General features: G+C 39.0%; 1 protein-coding gene across 1 annotated transcript in view; it reads right to left on the bottom strand.

Annotated features, from left to right (window-relative positions):
* Nucleotides 1-9,339: 9,339 nt before the first annotated feature.
* SCIN (scinderin) overlaps nucleotides 9,340-26,649 on the bottom strand; it is an 81,056-nt gene continuing 63,746 nt past the window's right edge. The window contains exons 11-16 of the mRNA XM_060632570.3: nucleotides 23,643-23,813; nucleotides 17,276-17,453; nucleotides 16,897-17,018; nucleotides 12,839-12,916; nucleotides 10,797-10,857; nucleotides 9,340-10,162 (exon numbers count right to left, since the gene is read on the bottom strand). Coding sequence (XP_060488553.3) covers nucleotides 10,035-10,162; nucleotides 10,797-10,857; nucleotides 12,839-12,916; nucleotides 16,897-17,018; nucleotides 17,276-17,453; nucleotides 23,643-23,813 — 738 coding nt within the window. The 3' untranslated portion in view covers nucleotides 9,340-10,034. The remainder of the gene's footprint in view (nucleotides 10,163-10,796; nucleotides 10,858-12,838; nucleotides 12,917-16,896; nucleotides 17,019-17,275; nucleotides 17,454-23,642; nucleotides 23,814-26,649) is intronic.

The raw sequence follows: 26,649 nt of genomic DNA, 5'->3' as shown, positions 1-26,649 counted from the left end.
GGATATGGAAAATTTAGTTAATTAATTTGAAGATCTTTGTCCTTTATGTGAAACATCATGTTTTTGTTTGTTTTTTAAAGCAGCTGTCCTATTGTGTTATAATATCTCATTTTAGCTTATTTCCTTAAAATTTCCCTGTGGTAACACACTATTTTTTTTTTTCCAGTTGAAATGTAGTTTCTCTAGGTTAGGGATTCTTGGCCTTTTGGTCTAGATAATCCTTTGTTGCAAGGGGCTCTCCTGTGCCGTAGGATGGATAGTGACATCCCTGGGTTCAACCCACTAGATGCCAGTAGCACTTGATGTTCCCCAGCTGTGACAACAAAAATGTCAGCAGACATTGCCATGTGTCCCCTGGGGAGCAAATTAGCTCTGTTTGAAAGTCACTGCTTTAGATAATGTACAATTTGGCAATAAGTACCCATTAAGCATCCACTACAACATTCACAAGAATATGGTGCTATTATGGGAATATTATCAGAAAGGCACAGGTTGTTGTATGACTAAAGGGGGCTGACATCCTCACTAAAACACTGGCATCATGGACTGCCTTGGATTTCTTCTTGCTTCACTGAGATCTTTCTCTCATCCTCTTTGCTGCTCCTCCCCACCTCTCCCGTCTCTCAGTGATGGAACATCCCGAGACTCAGTTATCATCTCAGATGCCTTCTTTATCTACACTCACACCCTTTGTCATCATGCCCACTCTCAGGTCTTTAAATCTATCTATGCACTGACTCATAGCAAATACACGTCCCTGGCCATGAATTCTCTATTGAACTTGAAGAGCCTACCCGACAACTTTCACTGTCCAGTAGGCTAAGCATCTCAAAAATGAACATGTTCAACTCCCGTTTCCCAAACTTCTCCCCCACAGCATTTCCCAGCTCAGTAAATGGCAACTCCTGTGAGAGTCAATTTCTCTCATTTTTCTCACACTCACTATCAAATCCATTATCCTCCTATTAGCTTCATATTCTGAACATGTCTGAATCTAGTCCCTCCTCACCACCACCATAGATCATAACCAGATGCTCTTTGTGAGTCTCTTAAGATCTGAGACAAATCGTGTCATCCCACCATATCTCATCCAGAGGGAAAATGAAAATACCACAAGTTCTGTATGATTTTGCTTCTACTACCTTTCTGCCTCATCTCTCAGACTTCTCCACCCCCCTCAATCCTCTCTGGCCACACTAGCTTCCTCACAATGCCTTGAACAAGCCAGTTTCTTTTCCCTCTGCATGAAAAACTCTGCTGGATCCACCCAGAGATATGCCCAAGGTGTAAGTCATCAGTCATGTTTCTCCAGGGAAACAAAACCAACAGGAGATGTGTGTGTGTGTGTGTGTGTGTGTGTGTGTGTCTGTGTGTGAAATGGGAATTACTTTTTTTTAATACTTTTTTTTAACGTTTATTCATTTTTGAAGACAGAGACACAGTGCAAGTGGGGGAGGGGCATAGAGAGAGGGAGACACAGAATCTGAAGCAGGCTCCATGCTCTGAGCTGTCAGCACAGAGCCCGGCGCAGGGCTCGAACCCACAGCTGAACTCAAGCTGAAGTCAGCCGCTCAACCGACTGAGCCACCCATGCACCCCAAATGAGAATTACTTTTAAGAAATTTGCTTACATGATTATGAAGACTGAGAAGTTCCACAATATGCTGTCTACAACCTGGGGATGCAGGAAAGCAGGTGGTATAAATTCTAATCTGAGTACAAAGTCCTGAGAATTGAGAGAGTTGATGGTATAAATCACAGTCCTGGGATGAAAAACTGCTATCTGAGTTCAAAAAGTTAAAAAGAGCCGATTCAACCTTCCACCACCATCTTGTTGTACTCAGGCCCTCCACAGAATGAACAATGCCCACCCATATTGGAGAAGGCCACTTGCTTTACTCAGTCTCCCAGTTCAAATGCTAATCTCTTTGAGAAACTCCACTACAGACACACCCAGAAACAATCTTTAACCAGATATCTGGGCATCCCATGGCCAGGTCAAGGTGACACATAAAATTAACCATCAGAGGATTATATCTTCACTTCCTTTTGTTCTCTGATGAAATGTCACCTTAGAGAGGGCTTTCCTATCCACTCTATCTAAAATAGAATTCCTCATCTCCCAGATGTTATCCCTCTTTCTAGTCTTCTTTTTCTTTATAACACTTGTTGCTATACAACAGAACACATATTGAGTTTTGCTTCTTTTCTCTTTCTGCCTACTAAAATGTAGCTCCATTAAGGGCAGGGCATCCTTAACTATCTGCTCTCTGCCGTATCACCAGTTTATACACACACACACACACACACACACACACACACACCAGGATATACACACCAGTATAGGCTGGCATATAGCAAATATATCATAAAATCAATATATGATTGAACTCTGTTGAAGCTCAAATTTAGAAGATAGTATAAAATATTTTTAGACTGAGAACACAGCCACATTTGACCTGCCTAGAAGCACTATTCTTTTTCAATCTAAAATAAAAGTAAATACGAATGTTTCTCAGTGTTTTCACAAATTAGCCAAGACTATTAACATGGAGAAAGAGTGCCCTCTACTGTGCTGTTTAGATGTACACAGTTCTGAAGGTTTTTTTAAAGATGACTTAATTTTTGTTTTAATCAGACAGAACATTGTTTTAATGAATTTGAAGAGATTTCCAAATAGAAAATTTCCATTCTTATAGCTTTAAAGTGAAAATCTCTTTCTGGAATAAACGGAGTAGGTAAATCTTACACGTTGGCATGTAGATTTATTACAATGGAATTTTCACTGCCTCAAATTCAATTTGAGGCTAGAGTAGGACATGGACAGAATTTCTAAGTCAAAAGGATGTTTACCAGTAAAAAATACTGTGACTGAAAGATAAATAATTATAGTTTTTGAGAGCTGTATTCCATTCGCAGAAGGCTCTAGTAGGTCTCTAATTGTGCTGCATATTATAGTCACCTGGGAGCATTTAAAAATTATTAATGTCCAGGGGCGCCTGGGTGGCGCAGTCGGTTGAGCGTCCGACTTCAGCCAGGTCACGATCTCGCGGTCCGTGAGTTCGAGCCCCGTGTCAGGCTCTGGGCTGATGGCTCGGAGCCTGGAGCCTGTTTCCGATTCTGTGTCTCCCTCTCTCTCTGCCCCTCCCCCGTTCATGCTCTGTCTCTCTCTGTCCCAAAAATAAATAAAAAACGTTGAAAAAAAAAATTAAAAAAAAAATTATTACTGTCCAGATCACTTTCACCAGGAGTACTTCTTCTTTTTCAACCTTTGAGCCTTCTAGTTCTTTCTCATATCTTACTGAAGTGGTTCTCCGAGGAGGAACAATTTTGCTTCTCTGTGTCCCCAGGGACATTTGGAACTATCTGGAGGCATTTTCAGTGGAGGTAGAGGAGAGCACTACTGGTATCTGGTAAGCAGAGATGCTACTAAACATCCTGTAAAGCACAGGACAGCGCCGCCCCCACCCCCCCACTCGCCTCCCCGTCCCCAAACAAAGAATTATCAAAATGTCAATAGTGCCAAGGTTTAGAAACCCTGCCTTATGAGGCTGCTTATAACCTCCAGTAAAATAAGGGATAGAAATGATGAGAACAAACAACTGTATCTTGTTGTAGATCTTAGTGGGAAATATTTGGTCTTCCTTTCTTAAATAAGATCTAAATTTTTTTGCAGATACCCTTTTCAAAATTGAGGAACTTCCATTCTATTCCTAGTTTGTATTATGAATGGTTATTGAATTTTATTAAATGCTTTTCTGCATCTATTCAGATTTTCGTATGGTTTTTCCTTTTAATTCTGATACTATGGAGAATTCTTGACTAATTTTTAAGCATTCAAATGGATCCCATGGATAAACTCCTTTGATTTTTACATATTGTTGGATTCAATTTGATCTATCTTAAAGGTTTTTATATCTGTGTTTTGAGAAATACTGGTATGTAGTTTTTCTTTCTTTATGATCTGTTTCTTTTTGATATCAGGGTAATACTGGCCTTATAAATGAATCAGGAAATGTCTTATTATTTTAATCATCATCTTCTATTATCTGGAAGAGTTCACATAGAACTGATTTTATTACTTTCTTAAATGATAGAAATCACCAGGGAAGTTCAGTTAGGCCTACGCTTTTCTCTGCAGAAGGTGCAACTAAGAATTCAATTGCTTTACTATACGTACACATTGCTATGTATGTGGCTCCACTCCTTGACTTAGCTTTGCTAGTTTCTATCTCCTAAGGAATGTGCCTGGTCATCAATGTCAAATTTACAAGCATAAAATTATGTTTCTTATTTTCTTTTTAGTGTCCAAAGGTCCTGTGGCAATACCCCTCGTTTCCCCCTGATATTAGTAATTTATATATTTTTCCCTTTTTCTGTGTTAGTCTGTATTCATCATTCCCTTCTCCCTGCTTTCTTTGGATTTAGTCTGCTCTTCTTTTGGTTTCTTAAGGCAGAAGCTTACATCACTGACTCAAGGCCTTTCTATTTCTCTAATGTTAACATTTAATGCTATGTTTCCTTTTAAATACTGAGTCAGCCATATCCTACACCTTTTGATAGGCAGCATTTCAATTTTCACTGAGATAAAAATATTTCCTCATTTCTCTTGTGATTTCCTTTATCCAAGTATTTGGAGACTAGGCAGATATTTCCCTGTTGTTAATATCTAGTTTAATTCCACTGTGGTTAGAGAACATAGTTTATATGATTTTTCAATACCTTAAATTTGTGGAAATTTGTCTTCTGGCCCAGAAGGTATTATTTTCTCTCTTGGTGAATATTCTAAATGCCCTTAAAAAGCATAGAGTTATGTTGCTATTATTGGTGGAGTATTCAGTATATATCAGTGAGATTAAATTAGTTGAGAATGTTGTTTGAGACCCCTGTATCCTTACTGATTTTCTTCTCTTCTCCCAGCTACTGAGCGATGATTTCCCTATTACGATGGAACTCTGTGTTCGCTTCATTATTTTCATAGTTTCATTTACACTTTAACTTCTGAACCACACGAAGTTGATCTAGGCACCTATAGTACAATGTGGATCCAACCTCCCCTTTTTCTTCTCCCAGCACCAAAGTAGTTTATCATTAATATTTTTGGTACTACGGTAAGGATGGTATTTAAGAGAGAAAATTATTTTAGAGAATTTGTAAAATATATAGCATACTTTAAAAAATCTAATGTAAGCCTTTAAAACTAAAGAGAAGAAATCATAGTGGAAAAAAAGTAAGATAGAGCAAGATAAAGTTTCAAACATACACTTTTTGAAGTACGACATATGTATCCTCTCTCTCTCTCGCGCTCTCTCTCTCTCTCTCTCTCTCTATATATATATATATATATAATAAATACTATTATTCTTTCTTTTATTTTGACTAGAATTCCATCTCTCTGAATAACCTGTACAATACAGAAGTTATTTTGCTGAGGGTTGATGGGGGTGGGGAGAGGGGAAAATGGGTGATGGGCATGGAGGAGGGCACTTGTTGGGATGAGCACTAGATGTTGTATGGAAACCAATTTGACAATAAATTATATTTAAAAAAAAGAAATGGACAAAAAAAAGGTTTTTGTAAGCCCATTCTCTAATGGTCTTGCAAAATAAAATAAATACTAACAAAAAACAATAGTTGATTTTCTATAGGTTCCTTGTTTCCTTTGTCTTTTGCTCAGTTAATACCACAATCTGAATTCTTATTTAAAACTGCTGAGAGGGGCACTTGGGTGGCTCACTCGGTTGAGTGTCCAACTCTTGATTTTGGCTCAGGTTATGATCTCGTGGTTGGTGAGTTTGAGCCCTGCATTAGGTTCTACACTGACAGTGTGGAGCCTCCTTGGAATTCTTTCTCTCTCTCTCTCTCTCTCCTCTCTCTCTCTCTCTCTCTCTCCCTGTCTCTCTGCCCCTCCCCCAGCTCACATGCACATGTGTGTGCTCTCTCAAAATAAACAAACTTTAAACAAAAGTAAAAAGTAAATTAATAAAATTCCTAAGATATGCTACTTCTGGCTAGAATACTTATTTCTGGTTAGCACTTTGTTTTACTGCATTCACTAAATTTTGTTTTCTAGTCACATACTTCATACAAAAATGAGTGTGCTATAATATTTGATGCAAAGAAAGGTCTATAAAAGCACTAGTATCTGAGGGGTGCCTGGGTGGCTCAGTTGGTTAAGCATCTGACCTCAGCTCAGGTCATGATCTCAGGGTTTGTCAGTTCAAGCCCCACTTCAGGCTCTGTGCTGACAGCTTGGAGCCTGCAGCCTGTTTCTGATTCTGTGTTTCCCTCTCTCTCTGCCCCTCCCCCACTTGTGTTCTGTCCCTCTGTCTCTCAAAAATGAATAAATGTAAAAAAAAAAATTTTTTTTAAAGCACTAGTAGCTGAGGAGTAACTTATATTTGTTTTGGTTTTTCATCCCAAAAATCTTTGAGGAAATTCAAAGAGAAGAAAGAAATCTAAGATTCATATTAAAAATTAATAATAAGTGGGGTGCCTGGGTGGCTCAATCGGTTAAGCGTCTGACTTCGGCTCAGGCCATGATCTCACAGTTTGTGGGTTGGAGCCCCGCATGGGGCTCTGTGCTGACAGCTCAGAGCCTGGAACCTGCTTTGGATTCTGTGTCTCCCTCTCTCTGTCCTTCCCCTGCTTGTACTGTGTCTCTCAAAAAATGGATGTTAAAAAAAATTTTTTAAACAAAAAAATAAAAATAAAAAAATTAATAATAAGCAATAGTTCAAGAGACGCAGAAAATTATGAAACTTTATAGCTATCAATTTAGGCTATATACAACTGTATTTTAAAGCCAGAAGACTAATTTCTACAGGGCTTTACACATAATTGGATTTTTAAGACTACACAGTACCATAGATTGATGACCCTTTTATAATCCACCAATCATCTTTTTACAGGTGGACAGGTTTCCCCTCCCCTCATAATGACTTTACATGATTTGCAGGTGTTTGTTCAAGCCATATCAGCTTTGGGTATGAAGCTAAAAAAAACAACTCCCTAGCTCAGTCTTTCCAGGTAATTTTTACCAATCCTCTTTTTCCTATCTCGCCACCAGGTGCCCTTCCCTTTACTAAATGTAGAGCTTATAAATCCTGATGTAGCAGCTGTAGTTGCTGGTAATTTCTGTGGCCGCCTCCAGTGTTTTAGCTGGGCACGCTGCTCAATGGATACAACCTCCCCATAGGGCTTGTGCTGATGACGTGTGGCTGTCTCCTTAGGTGTCACCATCTCTGCCTCGGGTACGTGGGTTTAAGATTTAGGAAAGCAATGTTTTCACAGCTCAGGCTTAAAACAGCAGTTCTGCTTAAGATGTATTTGTTCTAGTCCAGTGTTGAAAGGAGAGAACCCTGAGGGCTCTCCCTGCTTCTTTAGAATTCAGGCATGAGACAATGCTCCCAGATTTGCACCTGTGCACTTGGAATTCCTTATCCCTGGGTGTGACCACAAGATTCATCCCTCCCCCTGTCTATTCCATGTTTGAATATCATCTACTTCACAGGGACTTCCGGAACCACCCTATTAAAATTGCACACTTCCCCCGTCTCACCTAAGATCTCCTGTCCTCCTTCCCTATACATCTTCCCTCCACAGAATTTATATTCTAATATATTTTATAATATACAGTGGTTTCAACCTAGCCACAGGGAATATTCCAAGATCCCCGGTGGATGCCTGAAACTATGGTTAGTACAGAACCCTATATATACTGTTTTTTTCCTATATGTACATAGCTCTGATAAATTTTAATTTATAAATTAGTTCTTGCAAGAGCATACCAACAATAACAGTAAAATAGAACAATTATAACAAGATACTGTAATAAAAGTTATGTGAATATGGGCTTTCTTTCCCTCTCTCAAAATACCTTAATGCACTGTACTCACCCTTCATCCTGTGGTGATGTGAGATGATGAAATGCCTACGTGATGCAGTGAAGTGAAGTAAAAGGTGTAGCCACTGCGTCGTAGCGTTAGGCTACTATTGACCTCCCGCATATGCACCAGAAGGAGAATCAGCTGCTTCCTGACCACAGCTGACCTCAGTTAACTGAAACCATGGAAAGCAAGACTGAGCCTAAGTGGGGACTCTGTATCTACTTGTTTTTGTTAGCTTCTTCCCTGGAATATAAACTCTGTGACAGTTTGGACTTTGTCTGTTTCATTCATGTTGGATCCAAAGTGCCTAGAATAGTGCCTGACACCAAACAGACACCTAATAAAATTACGTGCTGAATGAAGGAACAGTGCCTGGAAGCGTGGCTTCTCACTGCTTCCTTAGCACTCGCACAAGCTGCAGGTCTCCACAAGACTATTTACTTTTCAGCCATAATGGTACTGGGCTCACTTCTCCACGCCAACCCACACCAGGACTCAGTCTGAAATGCGCACGCCATTCATTCCGCACAGAGAGAGTGTGAGAATTTCTTAGATCACTCCTTGGCTCTGATTCCCCTTTCCATGGAAATGTAGCTTCTGCTCCTCAATGAGCCACCTTCTAGCCTACTTCCAAAGTTGGCTTCTACTTTATTGGATCTCCACCTTCTACCCCAACTCCTTTTTGGGGGGTCTGTTAAATGATTTAAACAAGGAGGCCATTAGACTGATGTGGCTCTAATGCTGTGGAGACCTATGTAAGCAAACCCAAATCCAAGCCTGTAAATGCCTCAAGGTTACAAAATCGAAACCTGAGGACAACCAATCACAAACAGCCAACTGGACTTTAAGCCTAACCAGTCAGTAATATCGTTACTTTGCTTTACTCTTTCTCTATAAAAGTCTCTCCCTGAGTTCTGGTAGAGTGCTCCTGCTTCTAGTCTGGCACTGCCCAATCTGGATGGATTTTTTGCTCAAATAAACTCTTGAAATGTTTAATATGCCTCAATTTATCTTTTAACAGGGCCCAGGTTTCAGATGCACAATATATTTAAAATCTTTTTTAATTATGTAACTTTAGAAAGGTTGTTTAATTTTGACCACTTAATGAGGATGAATAAGAAATATTAAATTTGAGGAGTGCCTGGGTGGCTGAGTCAGTTAAGTGTCTGACTTCGGTTTAGGTCATGATCTCATGATTCGTGAATTCTAGTCCCGTGTCGGGCTCTGTGCAGACAGCTCAGAGCGTGGAACCTGCTTTGGATTCTGTGTCCCGCTCTCTCTCTGCCCCTCCCTGCTTTGTCTCTCTCTCTCTCAAAAATAAATAAACATTAACATTTTTTTTAAGAGAAAGATTAATTTGTATTTATTTGTGAATGAAAGTATTTAACCTTAAAACTAATTGTGTAATTAATTTACATGTCATATTTGAATAAAATGTCACAACAAAAAACCCTTTCAAAAAGAGGTATATTTTAATGATGAAAGACAGCATGAATGAATTTTTTTGTACATAGCCTTTGTGGTATTAAACAAGCACTGTCAAATACGTATATCCGGGTAGACTATTTTGTCATGAAAAAGCTGTGATTTCAAAGTCTTTTAAAAAGGCAAACATGGTAAAGTTACTCTTAGGAAATGACACTTGGGAGTTAATGGTGTCAGAGTCATATTGGCTGAAGAAGCAAAATAACAACAAACTTTTAAACCCCCCCTTAACATCAACCTCACCACAAATATACTATCCTTTTGAACACAACACATAGGAGAATAGCCTCAAAGGCATTATGGCTTACTTCTCTGGCATATTAAAGAAAAAGTTTGGCTAATGGCTCCTGATTTATAAAATTCCCTGATAAACTCCCCTAGATTATGCACAAATTTCATATAAAAAGATATAAATCCCAGTTTCCAGCAGAGCTACTCTTGGTCCACAACAAAAATTTACTTTAGGTGATTTTAAAATACTAACATAAGAAAATTCTAGTTAAAAAGAATTTCAAACCAATATTAGGCACAAAAACAATAGCCATACGGCTGAAGTTAACTTTCTAAAGTCCAACAAACAACAAAAACCTTCCTTCCCCCAAAACAGCAATGGGACAGTTGCGCCATAATATTTGCTTGGTTTTTCCTACAAAGACCAGTTTACCACCGGTGGGAATCCCAGCCCAGGAACCAGCCCGTGAATGTGGGTGGTTCATGGCCCTGTTTTACGATGACAATTGGTGTCCTCTTGTCTCTTCCAGAAGGGTCTGTCTCAAGGTACATTTTGGCTATAAAGAAATGCAGAGACATACACATTCGGTTAGTTTTGATTAACCTAAAATAACGACGGAATGAAAAGTCTTCCAATTAAAGTAATGGATCAAATTTTCATTGCCCCAAAGTAGCCAGATACTGTTCCATATGAACAATTCCTTATTGATTTCTCTCAACTGCTATGGATTGCACATGAGCATCTCATGACTGCCTAAAAATAAACCAAACTTCAAAGAATAATCCTGACGGCATAATTATTCTTATACTTTTCAATAATAAACAGCAGCTGTGCCTGAAAGAACAGCATTACTCAAAAGGAATTTTAAAAGATCTAGGTTATCACAGTTATAGAGGTTTCAATAGTAGTTCAGTGAATTTAAATAATAATAATAAAATACTATTTCAGTGAATTTAAATTTTTCAGCACAAATTGATGTAACCATATTCTACATTAAGTAACAGAACCTATTTTTCTTATTCTGAAATTCTTCAGTTTAAAAAATTTCCATTACTCTTTAGTTGTGAAAGTGAAAGCTTATTAGATTCTCCTCAGTTTGAATGTGTAGTTTTGAAAACTGTGCTGAGAAGAGCAGTCAGGGACTTAGTCATAACCATTCGGGGTAACAGCCTCCATGGGATCTCACTTACCAGACTTCAGAGATTCTGTTCTCTCGACTTCATTGGCATCTTTGCCAACCCAAATAAAAATCTGAAAAATGGAACAATAATCATATGTAGTGTTTGGGGAGTACTCATTCGGCGCAAGCCCTCAGGAAAGTGCTTCTCACACACCATTCATTTATACTCTTCACCACAAGCCCTGGAGTTAATAAGGATGTGGACAAGGAGGTGAAGAGAAGTCACACCACTTTCCCAGTGTTTTCCGTATTAGGAGACACCTAAATGGATAGCCAGCCAGTTTGACTCCACATTTCACATCCTGATATTCCGTGTTTACATAGTATTTTCTAGTTTATAGACCTTCTCAAAACAACATATTGGCCATCTTCTGTACCCACTCCTGGAGAATGTAAGGCAGTCATTATCTCCATTTTAGTATTATCCGGGGAGGACCAGGCTTAGTTTGTTTGTGGGGACCTCAGACTCCCTTTAGGAATATTTGACTTAAGCCTATAGTTTACCCCTATAAAACCGTATCCTGTAACACTTTGGTAAAAGTGCTATAATGTTTAGTATTTAAATATTGAGGTTTTTTTTTTTTTTTTAAACTGATGTAATTATATATTCCGTACATATTCTTCTTGTTAAATGTGTAGGTTGGGAACTTCAGTGCTGAATCATTCTCTTGAATTACCTTATACTTAAATCACTTTAGAGTAACTTGTTGGCAGAGAAATTTTGGTCAAATTAGTTTTGGTTGTATTCTAATTCATACTGAAAGTACTGAAATATTTGCTTGCAGGGCACAGAACAAACCATGACATCATGGTAATATAAATGAAAAATGTGATTAAAAAAATAAAATGTAGTAAGGGAAATATTCTAAAGTATCCATGACTATAGAATTGACTACAAATGGAGAGAATTAAATTCTTCTGAATAAGGAAATGTCATTCTCATTTTAATTCTTAATACACAAAGGTGTTTTGACATGCGGTTTTAAATTTCGTATCTAGAGCAACCTGGGTGGTTCAGTCGGTTAAACGTCCAACTTTGGCTCAGGTCACAATCTCGCAGTTTGTGAGTGCAAGCCCCGTGTCGGGCTCTGTGCTGACAGCTCAAAGCCTGGAGCCTGCTTCGGATTCTGTGTCTCTCTCTCTCTCTCTGCCCCTCCCCCGCTCATGCTCTGTCTCTCTCTGTCTCTCAAAACTAAATAAACATTAACAAAAAAATTTAAAAAAATAAATTTCATATCTATAAATAAGTGATCCATTCACCTGGGGGAGAATCTGTAGTTAGGTGCCAAATTCAAATATGATTATTTCTAGACCAAGAAGCTAAGGCGTAAAATAAACAAATGGCTTTAGCAATTAAGAACAGATCTGAACGTAACAATTAGCAGGGTTCACTCTAAGACTAGGCCTAATTCAGATGCGGGTTTCATAATTGCTGTATACAATTTAATTCCTAATATATTTATTTTTCCCTTTCACTATTTAATCAGTTTACATAAAGGTTTAACAAAAACCCCACAAAACCCAACTCTCAGATATGGCATGCCAAATCCCCATTCGTTTCCTCCCAAATAAAGATATATATAACAATAATGTATTTTACTGTGTAGATTCAAAACTATCCTGCATCTGTTTCTTCCCCAAGGGAAAGGTCCTCTATGACTTCATGTCAGATTTCAAGAAAACTTCTGAATCTCTCAGTCTTCCTCTTGGCATTGCACCTCCAAGGCATTGTACCCACTAATGCATTTATTAGTTAAATGAAGAGATGAATGCATGAATAAGTTAGGAGTGAAATGAAAAATAGTAGTGGGTTTTTTTTTTCTTTTCTTAAAACTATACAGCCACAGATGGTAGCCATAGAATTATTTCCACATTAGGAAATAAATTGCTACAAGTACCAGTTTTACCTTTTGCCAGACTGTGTTGGGTCTTTTTGAAACACAGCCTAAATCCGTAGGTCCATTTATTATTAGACTTGCCATTTTTCAAAGCTGGTTTTGTGAGTTCCCAGCTATAAGCACACTTTCTTCTTACCATCAAATATAGTTTTACCTGTTCCCAAGCATCCAGTAACATGACATCATCTTCTGCCAAATCATCCTGGGTAAACTCTCCTGGAACTTCTTCAATCTGAAATGTATGAAGAAGCTTTATGATCCAACAGTAGAGCAGTAATTTTTCTAATATATAGGATATGAATGTATTGTATTCTTTTGGAGCACCACAAAAATAAAGTTTGCTAGTTATTTTTTTTTGTTTTTTGGGGTAATAAAGATTATTTTTTTAATTTTTATTTTTTAATATGAAATTTATTGTCAAATTGGTTTCTATACAACACCCAGTGCTCATCCCAACAGGTGCCCTCCTCAATGCCCATCACCCACCCTCCCCTCCCTCCACACCCCAACAACCTCAGTTTATTCTCAGTTTTTAAGAGTCTCTTATGGTTTGCCTCCCTCCCTCTTTAACTTTTTTCCCCCTTCTCCTCCCCCATGGTCTTCTGTTAAGCTTCTCAGGATCCACATAAGAGTGAAAACATATGGTATCTGTTTTTTCTGCATGACTTATTTCATTTAGCATAACACTCTCCAGTTCCATCCACTTTGCCACAAAAGGCCATATTTCATTCTTTCTCATGGCCACGTACTATTCCATTGTGTATATAAACCAAAAGTCTTTATCCATTCATCAGTTGATGGACATTTAGGCTCTTTCCATAATTTGGCTATTGTTGAAAGTGCTGCTATAAACATTGGGGTGCAAGTGCCCCTATTCATCAGCACTCCTGTATCCCTTGGGTAAATTCCTAGCAGTGCTATTGGTGGGTCATAGGGTAGATCTATTTTTAATTTTTTGAGGAACCTCCACTCTGTTTTCCAGAGCGGCTGCACCAGTTTGCATTCCCACCAACAGTGCAAGAGGGTTCCCGTTTCTCCACATCCTCTCCAGCATCTATAGTCTCCTGATTTGTTCATTTTAGCCACTCTGACTGGCATGATGTGATGTGGGTAATAAAGATTTAAAAAATTGTTTATCTGTTTACTCATATATCACAAACTGATGGAATCTTGTCTGGGAAGCACAGTACTTAATATCAACACTGCACCTGAATGTCCTAGGTAGGCTACAGTCTGACCACAGCTCTATGACAAGCTCTATGACAGTCCTTGTGACAAGCTGCTTCACGGATTTCTGTCACCTTTGTAGTCCTTAAAGGTATTTGAGTTTATGGTCTAAGTATTAAGCTGTCTTTTATATTGTAGGCCAAGATTATTTTAATAAGATCAGCAGGTCTGGTCATTTTTTAAGTTGACAATTTTTGACAAGATGATACAACATAATATTCTGTAAGCAAAGTTTTATTATTATTATTTTAAATGTGTTAAATTCTGTTCTCTATAGTTAACATCAAAGGATACTCGGGAGGGTTAGTTTAACGCACCCACTACCAGTGGGCAGTTATTAATCTGAAGTTCACAAAGTTTAAAGGATTCTGGATAAAGAACTCTCCTGATATTTAGGAAGGTGTGGTAGATTGGACTCTAGTCCCTCTGCTGTGTGACTTTGTGGTACAGTCCAGTAAGTGGAGGTAACCTTGTCTTTGGCCAAGTCAATTAGTAAATTTGACTCATCAAGGGCCCTCTTGTACTCCTGGGCTGAGTCATGGGAAAAACAGGCATCAATGGAACCACAGCCCAAAGGAGAATCTCCCAGCTGGGCCCAGCCTAAGTAAAGCTGGCCCCAGGCAACCTGGAGCTCTCTGAGCAGAATACACACTTGTCGTAATCTGATGAGATTCTGAGACTGTCATATAAAAAACAAACAAACAAAAGCTATTTACCAAAAGCAAAAAGTTAGTTTATATTGTTCTTACAGAATTTTTACCAATGACATAATGATTTATAAAAGCAAAAACCTAAAATATCATTTACTCCATGTCAGGCACTATTCTAATCCTTTATATGCAAGAACTGATTTAATATTCACAACAACACTATATAGTAGATACTAGGATTATCCCCATTTTATAGATGAGAAAACTACAGCACAGAGAAGGTTGTTGAAGGTCACACAGCCAGTAAGTAAGTGATACTGTACTTGCAGACTGGTTCTAAAACTTGTGCTTTTAAGCAACATGCTCTGCTATTTTATGCAAATCTAGTCTAAAGCCAGTTTTCAGCTTGTGATGATAAGATGAAAAACTTGTTAGTGACACTACTTTTCCTTAAATTGTGAAGAGAATAGCCAGAGTTCCAAAAATCAAACAAGAAAATGAGTAGGTGTTGAGTAAAAGTATATTTCCTTTAAATATGTTCATGACAAAAAAAAACCCCACAAAAACTAATAGATTTTTTCAAGTCTGACTGAGAACAAAGCCTAGGTATTATTTTTGTAAAATATATCTTCATTTAATTTTAGCAATGTGAGCATGTTAATTTTAGCAATGTGAGCAAACCATACTAAGAAATTATAGAAACATTAGTTGAATAAGAAGTTAGTTGGATGCCACATAAAATTAACAGTGAAAAGAGTAAAATAGATTTTTTTTCTAACAAGTTTCTAAAATACAGGGATTTCCTAGAAAGTAGGTGAGCAACTATGGTGCCCAACAGCCAAATATTTATCAAGACTCTAATTTTTAATTCAAACCTTTAATATTTAGGTCAAATCACTTCACTGTTTCAAGTGAACATGAGCAGTTTCTTCTTCAAAGCACTCTTTCAATAATTTTTTTAATGTTTATTTTTGAGAGAGAGACAGAGACAGAGAGAGAGAGAAAGAGAGAGAGAGAGAGAACAAGAGGGGGAGGGGCAGAGAGTGGGAAACATAGAATCCGAAGCAGGCTCTAGGTTCTGACTTGTCAGCACAGAGCCTGATGTGGGGCTCAAATTCATGAACTGTGAGATATGACTAGAGGATAAGTCAGACACTTAACCAACTGAGCCACCCAGGTGCCCCAAAACATTTTATTTCTAGCAAGCAATGTACCTGGGAAAAGACTTAGGCAATTTTCATATGTGTTTGTGTGTGTGTGTGTGTGTGTGTGTGTGTGTGTGTGTGTATGTGTGTGTGTGTGTATTGAAAAACAAAGCTTGTATTCACCAGGACATGGTGACCAAACCTTGAGATCAAATTTTATATAGGAAAGAATTTTGTCCTTTAAATAAAAAATTTACACGAAGCCCTCACATGTCAAACAGAGAAAACCAAATTTTTATGGTTGAAATGAGATGAGGGGCTGCACTCCAAGATATTTTGGAGCCCAGTATAAAATCAGTCTTGTACACAAATACTTTTACTTTGAAACATCTGGAACTCAAAGCCTGTGCATGAAATAAAACATTTTTGCTGATTTCAGTTAATTTGCAGGTGCATGTATAGCTTTCTCTGATTCTGCTCAATGATCATAATATTTCCATAATATTTTTATTCAGTCAATGTGGTGAAACTTTTAATCCCTGGGAAATTGAAGTGCAAAACTGACATAGTCTGCTCACAAACCACTATGGTTTCCCACAGAAAGTGTCAAATTATTAAATTAGTAAATCCAACCATATGCATATTCGTATCACAACAACCTCATGTTGACACAGGTGCAAAGCAGCTGATATTTTTATGAGCAGTTTGATTTATATAGTACTTGACAGTATTCCTATGCTTTCACATCCATTACATCATTGATTCTTTTTTTTAAGAATGTTTATTTAATAATTTTGAGAGAGAGTGTGTGTGCATGCATGCACATGGGGTAGGGGCAGAGAGAGAGAGAGAGAGACAGAGACAGAGAGGGAGAGTGAGAATTCCATGCAGGCTCTGCACTGCCAGCGCAGAGCCCGACATGGGGCTCTTTCTCACAAACCATGAGATCGTGACCTGAGCCGAAATCAAGAGTCCGAGGCTTAACCAACTGAGCCACCCCAATGCCCCACATCACTGACTCATTGACTCTTATAGCGACCCTGCATAGAGCTAAGATTATCACCTGTTTGCAGACAAGCAAGCTAAAACTGAGAATCAGAGCACTAACATGCTAAAAAGTGTCAGAGCCACACCAGAATGCCTCTCCCAAGGTCGTTCAGTTCTACTCCCATGTTCTGCAAGACACTCACAATGAATCTTCCAGTTTTGTTAGAGCAGCCATAAAGCCGAGGCGGATGGTCTTCTGCCTGGGTTTCTAGCAGTGGAGAAGTCTGGTAGCCCTTTTTCCCTCCAAGGGAATTCCAAAACTCCTCTGTGAAAAATACAACGAGTTACTGAATGCTTTTCCAGGAGCATGGAGTTGGTATTGCTTTACATTAACCTTGACCTTAATGTTAAGAAATTACTTAAATATGACAGGTACCATCACCCAATTTTGCAACTAGTGGAAGGATTTTTAATGCCCTGTAACCATTACAAAGGCCCTATTTATCAAAATAAATAAATACATGATTAGCAATGATACCAAATAGAAATGCTGGCTGCTGTCCTTCTCCCCACAGTACACACCTGGTTCCCTGCCTTCCCGAATCCTTGTGGTTCTGCATTTGAGGACACTCACTACATACTCTGCTCCTTTCTCCTCCTCCTGGCTAGCACCTCTTCCTATCCAGATGTAGCCATTGTTTTGCCGCAGTTTCAAGACAAAAACATCATTGGAATTCAAGGAATGTGCATCAACATCTACCTAGAGTATAAAGAAAAATAACACAGTGATTCAAATTCATTGCTGTTCCCTCAATAAACATGCCTGAGAAGCTGTAACAGGGACAAACCATCCTTTGCCTTTTGTCATGATCCCAGGGTGGCACTAGGACACCACTATGGTATTAGAAACATTGGGGGCAGCTGGGTGGCTTAGTCACTTAAATGTCCCATTTTTGATTTCCACTCAGGTCATGATCTCACGGTTTGTGAGATCAAGCCCCATGTTGGGCTCTATGCTGACAGTGAAGAGCCTGCCTGGGATTCTCTCTCTCTCTCTCTCTCTCTGTCTCTCTCTGTCTCTCTGTCTCTCTCTCTGTCTCTCTCTGTCTCTGTCTCTGTCTCTCTCTCTCCCTTTCTCTTTCCCCCTCTCCCGCTAGAGCTCTCTGTCTGCTTCAAAATAAATAAACACTTTTTTAAAAAAAGAAACATTAGTAGCACTTTTCTCTGTGTCACTTTAGAATGCTTATCTGCCCCCAGACAAGCATAGGGCTCTACAAATAAAATTACCCAAATGTAAGTGATAAGTAACAAAAATGATATTCAAAGAAATCATAAGAACAAGTATAGGCTATAAATGATGGTTGGAAAGTGGGTGTAATGTACACAAGTGACACACATAAAGCAAAAGATGTTCAGTTTTTCTTTCCCCAACTTAAAGGGGTTTTTCAAATAATGAAAAGGAAACCTTTCCAAAGCAGTCTACAGACTTAATGCAATCGCTATGAAAATACCAACAGCATTTTTCACAGAACTAAAACAGACAATCCTAAAGTTTGTATGGAACCACAAAAGACCCTGAAGAGCCAAAGCAATCTTGGAAAAGAAAAACAAAACTAGAGATATCACAATTCCAGACTTCAAGTTATATTACAAAGCTGTAGCAATCAAAACAGTATGGTACTGGCACATAAATAGACACCTAGATCAACTAACATGGAAAACCCAGAAATGAACCCACAATTATATGGTCACTTAATCTTTGAGAAAGGAGGCAAGAATATGCAATGGGAAAAAGACAGTCTCTTCAACAAATGGTGTTGGGAAAACTGGACAGCAACATGCAAATGATACAAAATAGAAGATGCAGAAATGCATCTAGAATGCAAAAGAATGCAAAATAATGAAACTGGACCACTTTCTTACACAATACACAAAAATTAACTCAAAATGGTTTAAGGATCCAAATGTAAGACCTGAAACTATACAAATCCAAGAAGAGAGCATAGGCAGTCATTTCTCTCACATTGGCAATAGCAACATCTTTCTACATATGTCTCTGAGGCAAGGGAAACAAAAGCAAAACTATTGGCAGTACATCAAAATAAAAACTTCTGCACAGCAGAGGACACGACAAGCAGAGGACACGACAAGCAGAGGACACGACAAGCAGAGGACACGACAAGATTAAGACAGCCGACTGAATGGGAGAAGATATTTGCAAGTGACATATCCGATAAAGAGTTAGTATCAAAAATATATAAAGAACTTATATAACCCAACACCAAAAACTACAAATAATCCAATTAAAAATGAGCAGAAGACATGAACAGACATTTTTCCAAAGAAGACATTTAGGTGGCCAACAGACACATGAAGGAATGCTCCACATCACTCATTATCAGGGAAATGCAAATCAAAACCACGATGAGGTATCACCTCACACCTATCAGAATGGCTAATATCAACAGCACAAGAAAGAACAAATAGTGGCAAGGATGTGGAGAAAGGGGAACCCTCCTGCACTGTTGGTGGGAATGCAAACTGGTGCAGCCACTGTTTAGACAGTATGGAGGTTCTTCAAAAACCTAAAAATAGAACTACACTATGATCCAGTAATTGTACTATTGGGTATTCACCCAAAGAACATGAGAAACACAAATTCAAAAGGGTATATACATGCCTATATTTACTGAGGCAGCATTTACAATGGCCAAATTATGGAAGCAGCCCAAGTGTCCATCAATAGATGAATGGATAATAAAGAAGTGATTGTGTGTGTGTGTGTGTGTGTGTGTGTGTGTGTGTGTGTGTGTAAAACTTCCAGCTATATATATTACTGAGTCTAAAAAGCAACGAAATCTTGTCATTTGCAACAACATAGATGGAGCTACAGAGTATACTACCAGGTGAAATAAGCCACTGAGAGAAAGACAAACACCATATAATTCCATTCATAAGTGGATTAAAACAAACGAACAAAGGGAAAAAAGAGACAAACCAAAAAAAAAAAAAAGACCTTTAACTACAGAGGACAAACTGATTATCACCAGAGGGAAGAGGGGAAGGATGGATAAAATATATAAAGGATATGAAGAGGACACTTATCTTGATGAGCCCTGAGTAATGTATGGAACTGGTGAATCACTATATTGTATACCTGGAATTAATATAACACTGTATGTTAATCATACTGAAATAAAAAAAAAAACACCAAAAACTTACAAAGGACACCTAGGAATCATAAAATCGGAACTGGAGTCCAATGTTGGCAAAGAGATAACAATGCAAATTCACTAAAAGGTTATCCAGGCTCAGATAAATCATAAGTCAAATAATAAAAGACTACAGCAGATTAAAAACACAGCACTGACATGCCCCTTCCTTTCAACCACAAAGCCATGGCCACTCTCAGGGACTGGCCAGGTGAGCACAGCTGTGCTCCCTATGGCCACAGAGGAGTGAGAAGGACCCAGACGGGCCCAGACTCTCACCTGAGGGTGAGGCTGGAAGTGGAACCTCGGGGCAGGGCAAGCATGTGCAGGGTCGGGCCTGCTAGTGAGCCCAAGGGTCCCAGGATGGGTGTTTTCCTGCCTATGACCTTGTGATTCTGTGACTCTGTGTCAGACTCTGTGAGAACCTGTCTGACCACATGACTGTGTCACTGACAGTATGACTTTCTGCACAACTGTGGGGCTCAATGTGATGAAGAAGAACCAGTGAGAAAGACTGAGATGGAACAACCATGAGAGGAAGAAAACCCAAGTGTGGTGTTCTCAAGGCCAAGTGCAGAGAGCATTTCAAGAAGGAGGTGATGCTCAGCTGCCAAATGCTGGCACTTGGCCAACTGGGTTGAAGTGCCATCAACTAACATGGAGAGCTGGATTTCACCAGGTTTGCCAGGGCCCTATCCCCAGAGAGCGCCCCATGGGAGGAAGGAATCATTGGAAGTTCTGTTTTTTATTTGTTTTTTTAATTAAAATATAGTTGACACACAATCTGTTGGAAATGTTAAAGATGTGTTCCAGGGGTTGGTAACATTCAGGGAAGTGGTTATCATCCTTTTTCAGTAGGAACAAGGTCTCTTGGACCAACAGTCAAAGGAATCTATCAGATGTGATGATGGAGATTGATAGGAACCAGGACTTCCAATTTCTCATCCAAATGTCTCTTTATTGGTACAGAAGAAAGAGGTTGGATGATAGACAGGGGGCAACAGGCCCACACAGGGGCTAGTGTGACATCGGGGAGGTAGTTCCAAAATAGAAGATTATAAAGCATTAGCGTCCCAGGAGATGAAAACAGAAAGCCTCACAAACATGGTTTTGACTAGCACATTTCAGAGAGGCTAGGAATGTGAAGGCCAGTTTGAGAGGCTGAAAGGACACAAAGGAACCACATCACAGGGAGCTTGCATGTCTCATAAAGATGTGCAAGGAAGAGACCAGGAATGCAAGGATTCTTGTCAACTCTTCTATCTGACATCAGCTGAGTGTACCTGTAGATGAGAGCTTAATGGTTAATTTGATAGATTAAAAAAAATAATAATTAGTCATCATTGAACACATCAGAACCCATGTACAGAATGTTCTGGATGAGATCAGTGTACATGATAGCATTTAAATGATATGACTGAATGCGATCGTCATGGAGAGGGCCAAGACTGAGCCTTAGGCAGCTTGGAGGACACACAGCAGAGGAGAAGCAGAAACTGGTTTAGTATGAGAAGTGGAACAAAAACACTCTTTAGAAGTTTGGAAGAAATCTTGTAAGTGGCTTCAGAGGCCTGGTGAAAAAAATAAAATAAAAATAATAGTGTTTCAAGAAGCCAGGGAAGGGCAACTGTCACAAAGGCTAATGGAAGGTTAAGTAAAGGGGTCCGAAAAGATGGTGAATGGGGGCCACTGGCAACTAGATAACAGCATAGGCGTGGTGGGAATGGATGCCTGAGGAGAACGGCTTTACAGAGAAGAGGCTTACACGTGTACAGATAGGGAGTGAGCGAGGGCAATGCTTTTGAGGATCTGTGCTCTTAAGGAGGGCAGAGGAAGGATACGGTAGCTGGCAGGATTGGGGTCAAAAGACAGTTTTTAAAGGAAGATGGGAGTGTTTTGAAGGCATGCTTGTATTGTGAAGTAAATAATCCAGAAGAGAAGAACACACTGATGACACAGAAGAGAAAGGAGATTACTGCCAGCCATAATGATGAATGGGAAGTGAGATAAGAACATGGGACAGAGTGTAATCCAAGAAAGCCCGTAGGAAGGCAAGAGGGTGGGAGGTTCTGGACAGAAGTTGGTGGTGACAGGTGGTAAGAATTCAACCTTAGGACAGAAGTCACATTTTGTTTGTTTATGTAATAAACATGTATTAATTTATTTACCAATATATTACTTTTCACAAACATTAATTTGCATTGTTAATTTATGGATATGGGTATATCAATATGAATTTATAAAATAATTTAGTATTTATATATAAGTAACTTATAAAATATCTATGAATTGTTAAATATAAATAAACAAATGTATTCCACAAAACAGGCAAGAAGGAGAATATATATGAACAGATGCAGGCACAATGGTGAACTTGGGGAGTAGATAAGTGACTCCTGTGTGACTACGTTTATGTTCTCTGAAACTCTGACTCAGTTCTCAAAGGAGAGATCTGGAGAGTGGGGGATATGAAGGGTGTGATGGACGGAGGGGGTGCATGGATTCAGGTTTGAGATTGCTGGGATATGCATCCTAGAGTAAAGGGGCCAAATGACAGCAGATGGTTGTCAGAGATTAGATGTCTGAAACAGATTCCTGAGGTGCTAAAGTGATTGTCAATGGCAAGGTTTAGTACAGGACCACATGAGTGTGAGATAAAAGGGGTCAACAATAAGACTATTGGATGAGAGAAGCCAGAGTGATGGACATAGTCAAACAATGGCTGAAACCACCAAAGAATAAGAGGGGAAGGACTGGCAGCTCCATGGACAACAGCACAAGGAAGCTGAGGGAGGGAGAGTCTGATAAGAAGGACAAAAGTCAAACAGCCAAGGGTGAGCAAGGAGGATATTCCAGCCGCCCCCATGTCTGGTAAGAGGGCACTGGGGAAAAACACCTGCCACTTGAGAGGGCTGTATGGGCAATGTCCTCAGAGGACAGCCATAGTGCAAAAAGGGGGAGGGTGATATAGGGAACAGATTGTAGTGGGGGGATGCTATGACCCACCTAGCTTCAACGGCTCAGCCGAATGGTTTGTGTGAAGGGGAAGGGTTCGCAGGTGGGTCCAGGTGTGGGGAGTACAGAATGTGCAGGGCAGTTTAGGGCTGACTGGGGAGACTTGGATTTCAATGGTGACTGAAGGGTCTGGAAGATGAAAAGTGATGAAAACACCAGCCTAGAGGTGAAAACACCAGCCATGTAAACACCCATGCCTGCCAGCGATGTCCATACCTGGAGGTCTTCTTGTCTTATGACCTGTGATATGGGGTTTGATTTCTTTCACAGTTGCTGTCAGAGACAGCTTATGTGGCTCGTTGAGTTATGGTTCTGGCCCTATGTGCGATGAAGCTTACCTTCCACAGCTGTTACACCTATACAAACACGGGCTTTCCCTCTTGGATTTCCCCACTATGACCACCTGGCCATTACATGCCATCCATCTTCCTCCAGGCCTTTCAAGACAAAGTTTCAGCTTCCTCAGGCCTTTGACCATTTGATTTGTTACATTACTCTTAAAATGTATTTGTTTTGGTACAATGCAGACGAAAAGTGTGACAGGCCTGATATCTGGAGCTAACTTGGTTCTCCTGCTTTTAGCAATTTGTTATTGTGAACAATGGATTAACTATCGAAATAAAAGGAATTTGCCAATTTTTTGAAGACTACTATTTGTTGATAGCTCAGGTCCACCGGGAAGTCCGTAAACAGGGCATGTTTCATTGAATGCGTGACATTACCTCCATGATTCTGGTGATAGATGCCAGGTTTCTCCGGACTTGAAAGAGGCGTATAGGGGGAGCAGGTGCCTGACCTCCTTTCTTTGATGTTCCGTTCTTGTAAATAATGAGCGGTTTGTCTTTGAACAAACTCAGCAGGTGAGCAGGCTCTTTGCCTTGAGAGACTCGGATCTGGGGGGCAGGGGGATAAAACAAACATAATAAAGGGTGCAGTGAAAGAAGGCTGTATTTCCACATGTGTTATTTTCCTTTTTGAAAACAAAACAAAAAACAAATTAAAAATGAAGCGCAGAAGGCATGATGATTAACAGAAAATATAGGTTAATGCAAATCAAGCACAGTTTTCCTGCTGACTTAAGAATCTTTTACTCCAGACACAGCACCCTGAGCAGTTTCTTCTCAGGGGAAACATCCCCATACTGTACCACTCTCTGCTTCCAGAAAGTATAAACAGATAAGGCTGTTCATCTACATCTCCAAAAGAGAAAAACACAACAAAGTCCCTGTGTATGCCATCATTTATAAAAATTACTTTTTTCAAGAGCACCAACACTACAGATGTTTAGTGATACATTTGTTTCTGAAACGTTTTGGATCTTGTCCAGAAGGTGAAGAGATGTACATTTAAATGCTTCCCAAAATAAGGCAACGCCAAGGCATATTTATTATTTCTACATCTCTACAACTAAGAGATGAAAACATTGTGATAATCTGGAGATGAATAGATTTCAATCCAAACATCAAAAGCTGGCAAAAATAAAAATTGAATATATTTTCTACTTCTTATCTATAGAAATGGTAATAGATTTGCTAAATATAACCACTTACAGTACGTAATATAAGGACTCTTCAGGATAAGGAAATTGAAGAAAGTAAATAGTAAATCATTTAACTTCACCTATTAGCTGAACACCAGATATTGGATTAGAAACAAATCTCCTGTTTCTTACATAAATTACTGATGCAATTCCTTACACAAACAGCTCAAATTTTGTGTCAGTTCTCTATTTTCTTCAATTATTTTGCTGTATGCTAAAACTGAACTGTCTCAGTCACCCTGGTATGTCTTTTGTTAGAAGCCAAGTAAATGGGAATGCTGATGTACAAACCATAGCCCGGAGGCCTAGGGAGCACTAAAATAACTAACTTCACAGATATTTTTCTTTTTTCTTTTCTTTTTTATTTACTTATTTATTTTTTAAAGTTAGTTCTACACCCACCATGGAGCTTGAACTCACAGCCCTGAGATCAAGAGTTGCATGCTCGGGGCGCCTGGGTGGCGCAGTCGGTTAAGCGTCCGACTTCAGCCAGGTCACGATCTCGCGGTCCGTGAGTTCGAGCCCCGCGTCAGGCTCTGGGCTGATGGCTCGGAGCCTGGAGCCTGCTTCCGATTCTGTGTCTCCTTCTCTCTCTGCCCCTCCCCCGTTCATGCTCTGTCTCTCTCTGTCCCAAAAATAAATAAAAACGTTGAAAAAAAAATTAAAAAAAAAAAAAAAAAAAAAGAGTTGCATTCTCTACTGACGGAGCCGGCCAGGCACACCCCACAGATATCTTTCAATTAGCAAACATGCAAATAAGCAAGTAGCAACTTATGCAAATGTCTTCTAAGTCACAACTCCAAACTTGGGGTGACATTGAGAAAACCTCAACTGCCAACACAAAAAAAAGTGGGCCACTGAATAAGACTCATTTTCCACTGCTAAATTAAGATAAAAGAGATAAAAGGTAAATTGAAAAATCTTCACTACAGTTAATATACTCTGCAAAGGAATGTTTCAAACATCAGTGCAGGACTGGAGTTTATATATTATTGTAAACTACTGCCATCTAGTGGTTAAACTAAACATTACCATTTCATTGTGAATTTAGAATTCACATTGGCTAACAATGAATGCAAATTCATTCATTGGGTATATCAAATATTTTATTATGAAATATAGAATTTATAAAGCACAATGCATATCTTCAAAGTTTTTGCATAACTTGGTAAGGAACACTTTAAAGATCAATTAAATGACTGTTGTCAGTTCTTAGCCGGGAATATTTCTTTCTTTTTTAAAAATGTTTATTTATTTTTGAGAGAGAGAGAGAGACAGGGCAGGGGAGGGGCAGAGAGAGAGAGAATCTCAAGCAGGCTCCTTGCTGTCAGTGCAGAGCCCGACTTGGTGCTTCACCTCATGAACCATGAGATCATGACCTGAGCTGAAATCAAGAGTTGGAGACTTAACCGACTGGGCCATCCAGGTGCCCCTAGAAGTATTTCATTCAAGAACTGAATATAATAGTTCATGGGAAAGTAGAGTTAAGTGAATTTAAAGGATTCAGTCATCTTGCTAATTTGTAAAAAATTTAAAAGTTGGGTCGCCTGGGTGGATCAGTCAGTTAAGTGTCTGACTCTTGATTTCAGCTCAGGTCATGATCTCACGGTTTGTGGGATGGAGCCCCGCATCGGGCTATGCGCAGACAGCGGTGTCTTCTTGGGATTCTCTTTCTCCGTCTCTCTCTCGCTTTTGCTCACTATCAAAAATGAATAAATAAACTTAAAAAACTAAAAATAAAAACAAATAAAAAGTTAACATGCACCTTTACATTTAGATTTAACTTGCTTTAAATTTAGGTCTAACTTACAGGCAAAGATGGAAAAAAAAACAGCTGGAAAAACAAATTTGGCCTACCCAGCTTAGATTGTCTGTACTAAAGTATCTGACTTACCTCTCTATTTAATTATTATTTTTTAAGAAGTAAGGACACATTTACAAAGATTTGAAAGCTGGAAAGTGAGCTGCTATAAGTAATAACTTGGGTAGAACAGTTTCATGTCAAGTACCTGTCAGTTCATTTGGTTCCTTAGGTCTGTTAATACGTTTTTTTTGTCGTTGTTTTTTTTCATTTTGTTTGCTCCTTATTTTCCAGAATCTGAGAGAACTACCATGGCATGAGAATAGGAACATTTAAATTCCAAAATGAAAAAAATGTAGTATTTAGAAAATGTTAAAATTCCCATCCC

Source organism: Panthera onca, chromosome A2, assembly GCF_046562875.1.
Source record: "Panthera onca isolate mPanOnc1 chromosome A2, mPanOnc1 haplotype 2, whole genome shotgun sequence".
NCBI lineage: Eukaryota > Metazoa > Chordata > Mammalia > Carnivora > Felidae > Panthera > Panthera onca.
Note: the sequence above shows the minus strand (reverse complement) of the source record. Positions and strands in the feature narration are given on the sequence as shown.